General features: G+C 42.0%; 1 protein-coding gene across 2 annotated transcripts in view; it reads right to left on the reverse strand.

The window, feature by feature from the left end:
* Positions 1–10,854, reverse strand: part of ZDHHC14 (zinc finger DHHC-type palmitoyltransferase 14) — a 165,567-nt gene extending 154,713 nt beyond the window's left edge. For both annotated transcript variants that reach the window (XM_050949998.1, XM_050949997.1), the window contains exon 1: positions 8,792–10,854. In XM_050949998.1, the coding sequence (XP_050805955.1) occupies positions 8,792–9,042 (251 nt within the window). In that variant the 5' untranslated portion in view covers positions 9,043–10,854. The remainder of the gene's footprint in view (positions 1–8,791) is intronic.
* Positions 10,855–11,706: the final 852 nt, after the last annotated feature.

The raw sequence follows: 11,706 nt of genomic DNA on the forward strand, positions 1-11,706 counted from the left end.
TATAGAGGAGTTATTTGAAGCAGAAAAAATCCCAAGCATGCTTAATAATAAAGAAGCAATTTATATGAAGAATGAAAACCTCAAATCCTTGACTGGTGAATTAAGAACACCATTTCACCAGGCAGACACTTCAAATCCAAAACTTTACGATTATCGTCTCTGTATTTCTTTGAAGGTGCACAAAACCACTACCGATAAAGACTATCCAGAGTTATTGTCATAAAATTTTTGCAAGGGATATTAAATCTCATGCTTCAGGGGTCAAGACAATCTCTAAATTACCAGAGATCAGGATGTGACCTGATGTGGGAGACAGATTCTCTCTCATCTGCCTACTGCAGGTTTCTTACTCTTTCCTCTGAAGCATCTGTTTCTGATAGTGGCCAGCACTGGGATACTGGACTAGATGGACTCAGGTCTGACCCAGTATGGCAATTCCCATGTTTTCCAATCATGCTGATGCCTTACTGAGTATCCATTCCTTCAAATTTAGTATTGGGAATAAAGCTTACAATTGTGAGCAGCTGAGGTAGTTAATGTTTGTACATAGACTCAGAGACCCATAACTTTTAGAATTTTTATTAGAAAAGTGAGTTACTAAACTATAGACGACATTTTGAATGCTGCATATAGTTTTAGAGAACCAATGGTTCCACACTGAGATTCTATTGTCTGGGACTTAATATGAACAAAATTAAAATTATGCACAAAACACATCACCACACAAATTACCAAGTCTGTGTGTGTGTATTTCAGCAATAAGAAGTTTCATTTATTCCCTGAAAACAGAAGAGTGATCCAAAAAACTGATGTTGTACATCTCTCTCTCTCTAGCATCCATGTGGAAGTGCCAATGGTTACTTATGCAGCAGAGAAAACTCAGATCTGGGGTCTCCAGTTAGCTATTTCAGACAAACATTTGGTCAGAATAATTCAGTCTCTTCACCAGAAAGGAGACATTTTTCATGACAGAAGACATCTAGATTCCCATTAAAATGGACAGACATAGAACAAAGACCTGAAAAAGAGAGAGATGGCTCTAAGCAAAAGAGACTGCCAAGTACATTTTCACATTTTACTCCAAAGATTTTTCTACACAAGTTGCCCAAGGCCACACTGATTTCTCTCTCAAGGTTCTTAAATAGGTGCCCATCACCATAGTATCTGATGTTGTCACACCCATGCATCAACTCCCAGCAACACAGAGCTAGGATTTTTTCCCCTAAAGAATATTAAAAAAATAGCTTTATATCCATTATATTAAAGTTGGGGAGAGGAGGAGGCTGAAAAACACAAATGCAGCTATAGGAGGGAAAACAGGAACAGAGGCTAAAACTAGGAGGATGATTTAAATTTGCACCCCTCCAACTAACAACCTATTTACTCTTTTACACTAATTTGGGGACTACCATATAAATGTAGCCCATTTTAACAAACATTACAATGAGAACTGTTCAATATTCCCAATTTTATAGAAATGGAGTTAAAAGCAAACATGATTCTGGGGAAAATAGGAGGAAGATGAGACCCAGAAGTCCAGGCAATCTTCTTTTCCTCTTATCTTTCTATTAGGAAATATTTCCCATGTATGTACTGAATAATCACCAACATTCACCTTGTTTCTTAAAAAGTGACATTGACAAAGTAATTGTTCATGTTCAAGTCACAAATTCCATGCCAGAGTGCATGAGTAGGCTACTTGTGAAATTTTAGGGTAAAGTAAGATATTTGGCCTTATATCTTATAATGCACTCAAGGAATGATCCAAAAGCTTATGAGCGTACATCTAGACAGCAAAGTGCTGTCTATATTTTAAAGAAGGGGCTAGAACAAAAAAAGTTCCATTTAGCCCATGACAATATCTAGGATGCATGCTTTCAGCAATGAAGCTAAGAAATGTATTCATTTACCCACTCTCTCATAATCAAGGAGAGAAAAGTCCCCTCAAAAGAAAACTTACATTGAGTACACTTACTGCCTCAAAAATATACAGAACTCATTGATAGTTACCATTTTTCAACTTGGATAATTTGAAGTGGGGATGGTAAAGAAGATGAAGACGTTGTGTATGTCAGTAGATGGGTATCATCCACAAGGAAAATATCTAATGTATGTTGCATAGTCTAAATACAGAAAGTGTAGTTCAGAAAGGTTTTGTTTTTTAAATAAATCCCAGAGATAAGTTCTCTCCAACATGGATGCTTTAAGCAGAATGTAGAAAAGTGAATTCCATCACAGGCAGGGATATTACTTTTACTCTACCTTCAATTTGATGGAAGAATTTTAACAAGGAGTTGTTAGCGCCTCTCCAGTACCATCACAGCATTTGATTATGTTGCTATGCATTATTAATGCAGTGCTGGAATTACTATTTACACAGGGTATTTCCATGACATTAATTTAACTATTAATTCCTTTATTAAAACCATTTGGCCTTTGGAATTTATACATTTGCTCTAAAAATGCCTAAATATTTAGCAATTTACTACATCCAACAGTAACAAAACATTTATAAGCATATGAACAAGATACATACGAACAGGCTAAATCCAGGGGTGCTTAGAACCATATTGGTTGGCTCCAAGGTGGTCAGGCAGTATTAGCAATGAATGTTTGAAGAGTTTACTTTTTTATATCCTTTAACAAACTACCAATTACTGACTTTAGCTAAAAACCAATTTGGAGAAAATTCACCCTTATTTCCAGTCTTAATCCAAATAAGATTTTTACAATCCCCTTCCTTCCCAAGGCCTTTCCTCCCTGTCTCCTCACCTTGCCTTGCTTACCAGCACAACAGTGGGAAGGATTGTGCTTGTTCCTTTTAAGTCAGTTTCTTTTTCTTTTTACTACCAGCACTTCATTTTATTAGTTACTTTTTGAACCATCCTTCCCCACACTACAAATAATAAGTAATACTAATTATTATTCTCACTACCTTATTTTATTTGCTGATTGGGGCCTTTTCCTTACTAGCCACAAGCTATAAAACAAATATATTGTTATCCTAAGCTAATTCTTTTACATTCATAATTACCCCTACAAGCAGCTATTACATTTCACATGGGTCAGTGAAATAATTTCTTCAATTTGTGTATCCTAATGCTTACTCTAAAATACCTGTTGGTATTTTTAGGATGAGAAGTGCTATATGCAGCATGCTATTATCAGTCTTAACAGTTAAACTCAGCACAGGTAACATTTGCTGCTGAATAAGATGTGATTTAGTGATTTCCACACAGTTATTAATGCTAAGATTGATGTAATTGATAATATTACTGCTGCACCATTACTCCTGTGGGATGGGGGAAGGGACATCTGATTGTGTCATGTTATTTAAAAATAATTCTTCGTATTTCCGTCAGTGGCAGTTCCAGTTTACAGTTCAGAACCATGAAATGTATCACTGAAAGAATCATATTGTAATATTATATTAGCCACATCAGGTTGTTGGCATATTCCATAGAGGGATAAAAATATGTTTTAAACACTTATTTGACTGCTCCTACAAATATTTGACATCTTTTTCCTAACACTTGATTTTTGACCATACTGTCACTTTAAAATCTTTAGATCATGTATTAGGAGAAGACAAGAAGCAGTTATTTAAATTCCAGAAAAGGAGAGCATGCACATTGCTGCCGCAATAGGTCAAAGTAGCCTGTACGCTATGATACCCTTTCAATAAAAGCAGCAGAGTTCTGTGGCACCTTATAGACTAACAAACATATTGGAGCATGAGCTTTCGTGGGTGAACGCTCACCCACAAAAGCTCATGCTCCAATACATTTGTTAGTCTATGAGCTCATACCCAATACGTTTGTTAGTCTATAACAGGGGTCCCCCAATGCGGTGCCTCTAAATGCACCCGCGACCTGGCCATTGGCTGAGCATCTGCCGAAATTCAGCAGCATTTCGGCAGTGACGCCTCTGGATGACACCGCTTGTCGCCGACAAGCGGCATCATCCAGAGGCGTCACCGCCGAAATGCCGCCGAATTTCGGCAGCATTTCGGCGGATGCTCAACCGCCACCACGGTCCTTCGTCTGGCGCCTGCCAGATGAAAAAGTTTGGGGACCATTGGTCTATAAGGTGCCACAGAACTCTTTGCTGCTTTTACAGATCCAGACTAACACAGCTATCCCTCTGATACTTTCCAATAAAGTAATCATTTACGGTTATTCTAACCCTTGAAGTGTTTTTCCATCTTCAATTAAATAAACCTATGTATAATAGAGGTAGTTTTACAGTTAATTTGTGATTTGAAGCTAACATTATTGCTATCTAGATCAATTAAAATTTAATTTTATGAATTTTTCAGTGTACCTCTCTGATATAAATTCCAGATTTTTTTAAATCAATACTAGAAGTGTGCTAAAACACCAATAGAAAGACAAAGGCACAGATCTGTAAAGGTAGTTAGGCATTGCTTTTCTCAGTGATGCAAGGCCTACATGACTTGAGCTCCTTACTCTTCTTTTTGCGGATACAGACTAACACGGCTGCTATTCTGAAACCTGTCATTAAGCTCCTAAGTCTCACTTTCAAAAGCAATTTAGGAGCCTCAAATCCTTCAACCTGCATGACTCTCCTGAAAACAATAAGAATTTGCAGGGACACAAAGATCTATCTGCATAAAACCACTTCCAGGATTGGGACCCAAGGTTGCACACAGTATCATGTTCTATCCAAACAGAGGGGCAGGAAAAAGGCAGCTTACAAGAAGACCACCACATGTCTATTTCAGTTTGTTATGTGCGCTCCTTGAGGTTTTTTAGTTTGTGGTTTTCTGTAAGTATTTTAGTTGCTTAAAAACTAAATCCGTTTACAATTTTTGTGTGCGCACATTTGGGCCTACTGAAGAGAGGAAAGTGAAATGAAGGAAAGAAGAGACGTCACTCGAGCAAAACAGAGATGAGGCGAATAAGAGATGAAAACAGGATGCAAGGGCAAATGAGAGAGGGAAAAGCATGACAGGGATGCAGGTCAGAAAGACAGTTGGACAGCAATGAAAGCAAACTATAACAGTCAAGATGAAAAAAAATGTTTTAGAGAATGTTAGAAAATATATTGCTCTTTTGGAAAGGGAGCAAAAGAGAATCAGTGGAAAGAAAGCCTGTTCCAGATAATGGGGTAGTATGTACAAAATGAGGAGGAAAAGGAATGTATGAAGTCAAGGGGAGGAGGGCCAAATATCCACGTTAAAGTGATATAAGTTCCCAGAAATAAGCTACCAAAATTACAAAAAACCTCTCCCCCGTTTCCCTTCAACTGGGGTATAGCAGTTGACCAATTTAAACAATTAGCCCCAATCTTTCAGTTTGAGAGCAAAGTTATCTCCTTCTTCCTGCAGCAAAAAGAAAAAGCAATTTTAAGACTGGTAAGTAATAGTTCCCTTCCTAAACTTTGTTCAGATGCATGTACTCAACTCTGTATACAATTCCTATTAACACTAATAGGATACATGCACACAGAAGAGATAACATAAATCCTGTTCCTAAACTGCTATATTTCCATTGGCATAACTTGTTTGTGTATACACTCTAAAATTATTAGTGTCTTTGGGAAACTGATTTGGCTAAAGTTATTTTTAGTTTGTGCTCTTAACAATTAATGCTTTTCTCAAGTAACATATAAGCAACAAGTATTTCTTAAAAGGAAAGGATAATCACTTGCAGCAAGTCCAAGCAAGAAAAAATGACACTCAATTTAGAAACTATTCCAAAACATCACTTTTCAATAGGGAATCACTTTCTAAAATATCTGCTTCCTTGTATAGCCCAAATATCCCACAAATATACCAAGCAATTAGCTACACAAGCTGATATTAAATGACGCTTCAGATGGTGACTGACAATTCCACTGCATGCATTTTTCTGCATAAGAACAAAATCCATCATACAACAGTAACATCTATTAGGGAGAACATTTTTGGAGCTCTCCTCTTGAAACAAGTAGTTTCTTAAATTCATTTAACTACATTTTGTTCACAATTTGTTAAGCATTCAATTTGAAGGGGAAAAGAGTGCAAGAATTACTCAGAAACAGTATGTGCACACAGATATATTATGCAGCCACAAAAGTCATGAAGTTATTTTCTAGTTTCAACATTTCCAGTAGCATTAGCACTTAAATAACTAGATGAAGTTCAGATAATTTTAAATTTAATCTTCAGTGCAGCTTACATGCAGTAACACTCACATAACACCTGGGCTCAGAGATACAATTTAAATAACTTTACTGGATTTCTAATATCAATTCAAGATGGCGAAGAAAAGCTAGCAGCTAGTCCTACTTTAACAGTTTTCAATTGTGCAATCAAGCAGAATATCTCAACTCAAAATATTTCCTTGGAGGGTCCAATTGTTTTAAGTGAAAGTTACAACTTCCCCTGTCAAGCCATCATCTATAATTTACTTCAAAGTATTTCAATTTAAAATGTAACAACTTGGACCCTGAACTTCCAAGCTGCTTTTTGTGGGACCAGTATGTGCATGCAAGTCCTACTGAAGTCAGTGAGTATGTCTACACTTCACACGAAGCTCCGGGCTCTTACTCAGGTTTGAGCCTATGTGCTCCCTTCCATCCACACATAAATCAGCCTGACTCAGGTCATCAAGTGCTCAGGACCCAGTCCTAGGACCCTGGTAGGAGAATGGGTAAACCCAGCTCGAGCCATGGACCTGAGTCTAAAAGGTCTGAGTATGGACATATTAGCATGGTTGTGAGACCCAGGACCAGCAACAGAGAGCCCAGGTTTACAATACAATGTGGATAACCCAAGCACAGGCTTAGAAAAAAGGAGTCCACAAGCCGAGTCCCATTGACCCAGGTTCACAATGCAGTATAGACATACTCAGTGAGGCACCACCAAGACTCAAGAATCTGCCCATGTGGGCCTAATTAGGGACATCTAGACTGCCAAAAAAGACACCACACAACAGCAAGCCTCAGAGCTCGGGTCGGGTCAACTACCACACTCACATTAGAGGGCTAAAAACATCAGCACAGACATTCTCACTCAAGCTGGAGCTCGGGCTCTGGGTCTCTCCACCCTCATCAGAGAGCAAAGCCTGGGCTGCAGCCCAACCGGGAATGCCTATTCTTAGCCCTGTGGTACAAGCCCTGTGAGCCCGCCTCAGTTGACTCAGGCTCCAGGACTCATTGCCAAGGCTTTTTTCCCTGGCAGTCCAGAAATATCCACTGACATCTTCAACAAAATCAGTTACTAATCAAATGCACTGAAAGGAGACATTCATAATATCTGCTTAAAATTGGAAGAGGAAACATACGTAATAACTATCATTGGTGGACATATTACCATCATTGCCCATATTAGCTCAACTAGGCACAGAGGTTCAACAAGTGTCACAGAGTCTACAATAAGATTTACAGTAAGCAGTTCCCTCTGGAAAGCAGTATCTTCAATGTATTCCAGGTGACATTTAAAAATAAACAAAAACTTTCAGAGTTCTGATTACCTGCTGAACTTATCTTCTTAAATGCTACCAATCAAGTAGCATTTCTGCATTTAGCTGGTCCAATTCAGAGACTATTAATGCCGCTACTTAGCTTCCTGAAGACGGTAAGCATCAATATGCACCATATGACTGGACCACTTTACAAGCTTTAAACTATGATTTTTAGAAATAACAGCTAAGTTTACATAGAAGGAAATGGTTCTTATGGAGCTAGAAGTGCCCATTTCTGGAAGAGATTTGTTACCACAGACTAAAAATTCATCTACACACAGTTTTTGCACCAATATTGGTTTGAAACTAGTACAACTAAGCAGCACAACTCCCAGGTGCGTAATTAAATCAGTATAACTTATAATAGATGTAGCTTATTCCTAGAAATGTAGAAAAATAAGTTAGATTGATATAACTGTGTTCACTTTAAGGGGGCTACATTGATTTAATTATTCCAGTAAAAAAAGAATCACATCCCTAATTGAAATAATAAAATTGGTATAAAAACTGTGTGTAGACCAGGCCCAAGTGTGCAATTCTCCACTATCCTGCAGCTTGCACAGTCAATTTCACCACTGCAAACAGTAGAAAATTTAGTACCTTCCGATTTGATATTTTGCACGTTGCCCTGCATATCGCATACACATTACATCATTGCAATGGAGAATTAGGCTCTAAAAACTTATGTGAAGGCAGTTTACACTGACACAGAAGAAGAAACTGTACCCAGCTAGATGTTGATAGAATGCTGAACAACATTTGAAAAATTGTCACTGAAACATAGGTGGCTCTACATGCACAAACATCATTTAGACCTTTTAAACACAGAGGACAGATAGTCTAACAATTACAGCTAACTTCATAAGAGTTAAAAAAACGTAATCCTAAATAGTCCAGTGAAAGGAATGTTATCCTTCTGTGCTCAACTCTGAGAAGGTGGATGGCATTTTTGCATGTCAGTTCTGATTCTTGAGAAATTAACAGACAAGCATCTACATCAGCTCCTCCACATCCTAACTCCTGCTATTATGCATGCTTATTACCATATACAGAAACACCAGAATAATTCCATTATGAAAGCAACTACAGTACAACATTGATTATCTAACCCCAGTTACCCAGAACGTTCTTTAACAAAAACAAGGTTGTGTCCTTGATGTCTATCACATTGAATTTTTTATCAATTACACAAACCTATATCCTCTCAATTCATTCAAATGTCCTCAATGACACCTGGATGAATTCAGCTGTACTGTATCTAGTTTTCATTTAATACATGCAGTAAGAGGGTAGGAGGGAACAAAGGCTTTAACATCACTTACTCAAATGCAAAGAAGAGTCCACTGGTGACCAAGATGAGAACCAGAGTCAGGTAGAAGACTCCAGTTTGCCGGGCCATCATGATCCTTCCGTTGCAAAAGAATTTGTTTCTTCCAGGGAAAACCTCCCATTTTCTCTTGGGAGCTGCTTTCTTTTTCTTATGGGGAGACTCCATGGGAGATAAGGAGCTGTGTGTGCTGATCTGACTGTATTCACAGTCTTTCATGGGCCCACTACCACCTCCAGGAGTCATCAAGGGAGTGTAATGAGGGAAACACCCCCAAAACAAAAATATTCTTCTGACAAGATAATTCTCCCCACTAGCCCCAATTTTTTTTTTTTTAAAGGCAAGTTTGTTACCAGAATGGTAGTAAACGTATCACACAAGCCCTGATTAACTCTTGAGAAACCAAAGCTGTCATACTAGAAATGCTTGGGAGGTATTCCTTCTTCCCCACCAAAACTACAAACTGATTTAAAATAGTCTTTAATGGTTATAAGAGCAATTTATCACAGGATAAAACAGGAACCAGAAAAAATTATAAAATAGACTGCTTGTCCACAAAACTTAAGAAGTGTTCATCTTTAATGGAGTGGTTGTTCTTTCCTCAAAAGAGCACACCCTCAGATTTCTCTGGGAATCAACATTTTGGGTAAAAACAGGTTCACCGGTTGAGTCTCTCCCATTCAGAGAGAGGTGTTATATTCCTTCAGGCAGCAGGTTTTACCACAAAAAGAAAAATGTATATTCGTAAGAGAAAATCCTCCTCACTTCCTCAAAGAGACAGCACACAAGGCAAGCACACACAAACCCAGCTGCAACTCCAGCTCTGGAGAAACACACTGTAGAGGGATTTCTTCCGCCTGATTCAATGCAAAGTGGCTGCTTTGCTGTTGTTTCTTCTTGTCCGTCTGGGGAGGTGAATTTTTATAGTAGATCTGAGGAAGTGAATGTTTATTATTTTCTATTCCCCTCCCTCCATAAAGCTAAAAAATGTTAGAGCAGAGAGGAAGCAGAGTCAGTGCCTGTCCTTGGCAGAAATGGACACCGTTGGAGCCAGTCCTCATCCTTTTTATACACGCATAAAAAGAGAAATTTCTCCTCCTCCTCACCCCTGGTTTGGACAGTGGGCGGTGTCAGCGTCTGGAGGTGTGTGGGTGGCGGTTTTCAAACCCAAGTTCTTCTAGACAACAGGTAAGCACCGTTTCCTCATGCCGTTCCTCGGGCTCGATCCGGCGTGGCAGCTGGTTTTCTGCCACCCCCCAAAAGAGGACTCACTGCGTATAGCATGTGTCTCTCCGCCCAGGACTCTTCCGCCCCATCGACTTCTCCACACGGAGTCTCCCTTCCCCGACACCGTCTCCCACCGCCTCTGAGTCAGAAACGGCTCAGTCAGACGCTGTGGGGACACGGGCTGCTTCCCGCAGCGGGGCAGAGGGGCTGCCGGGTCCCACCCCGCATCCTGACACCTCCGCGCACAGGGACGGGCTCGGGCTCACACCGCCCCGCAGCTGCCGCGGCTCGTTGCCGAGCCCAGGTGAGAGGAGCCCTGCGCACTGCGCAGCGCGGGGGCCGCTCCGCTCCCTTCCCCCGGCTCTGCCCTTAGCCGGGCTTGGCCCCGGCAGCCAGACCCAGCAGCGGCAGCAGCCACCTCTTCATCTTCGGCGCGGGGTCACGAAGGCTGCCGGTGCCCAGGGGGCACCAAACCCCTCCCCAGCCGCTCACGCCCCCTAGGGCGGAGGGAGGGAGCCCGGCCCCCGCTGCTGCCCTCGAGCCGGGGCAGGGTTCGCCCAGCTGCTCGCTCCTCGCCAGGCACCGGCTGCACCCCCGGGATGGGGCCCTGCGCTCCCTGCCTAAGCCCGCAGGTCCGGCTGGCTCCGTCTGTGGCCCCCGGCGCGCTTCGTAACACCGACGCCCGGCAGCGTCTCCAGCCAGCCCCAGGCGGCAGCCGCCCCCTCTGCCAGCCGCAGGGCCCAATCAGCCGCGGAAACCCGAGAGAGGAAGGAACCCGCCGCCAATACCCGGCCTGCGCTGAAGGGAAGGGCCCCGGTCCGCTGGGAGCTGTAGTCCCGCCCCCTCCCCTCCGCGCCGCCTGACACGGGGAGGGAAGAGGGGACGGGGCAGGCAGGACTACAACTCCCAGCATGCCGTGCTGCTGTCCTGTGGCGTGTGGGCGTGAGCCGCCGTATGTGCTGAGGTGGGTGCTGGGGGGAGAATACAATTACCTCTCCTGATTGGTAACTTGTATAACAATAAAAGTCTTCTATCTTCCTGAGCCTGGATGGCATCTTCCCACGCAGACACGCCTCCTGTCCCCCCTCTAATCACCAATCACATTCTGTTTCCCAACTGAACTCTGCCCCATCTTTCTGGTTCCACCCCCCATTTACTTGGCCTGTTGCTATTGTTATTTAATCTTTGTATTAGGATAACGCACAGAGGACCCAAATACAGTTGAAGGCCCATTGTGCTAGGCACTATACACGCATGTAAATACAGCTAATGACTGTGTCCTCTTTCCTTGCACTTTCCCACCACAGGCATTAGTTACTCCCTATCCTTGGAAGAAACACTGACCAGTGCCCAACACCCTCAAGCCATGGCTGAAGAAGGAGCCAAAAGATGCTGTTCCCTATTCTTTATGTGCTTCCTCTCCACAAATGTTGTTTCCCACCTGTCACTAAGCACTGTGACTTGCTGGCAGTCCTTGTTAGGCTAGCAGTAAGAGTTTACTCAGGGGCAGCTCTAGACATTTCGCCACCCCAAGCAGAGCCGCCTGCCGCCCTCCCGGCGACCGGCGGAGTGCCCCCCTGCGGCATGCCGTCCCAAGCACGCGCTTGGCATGCTGGGGCCTGAAGCCGCCCCTGAGTTTACTCAGCCAACTTGACCATTATAAAGGACCACGTAATCCCCTTG

Source organism: Gopherus flavomarginatus, chromosome 4 (genome assembly GCF_025201925.1).
Source record: "Gopherus flavomarginatus isolate rGopFla2 chromosome 4, rGopFla2.mat.asm, whole genome shotgun sequence".
In the NCBI taxonomy this organism is placed as follows: domain Eukaryota; kingdom Metazoa; phylum Chordata; order Testudines; family Testudinidae; genus Gopherus; species Gopherus flavomarginatus.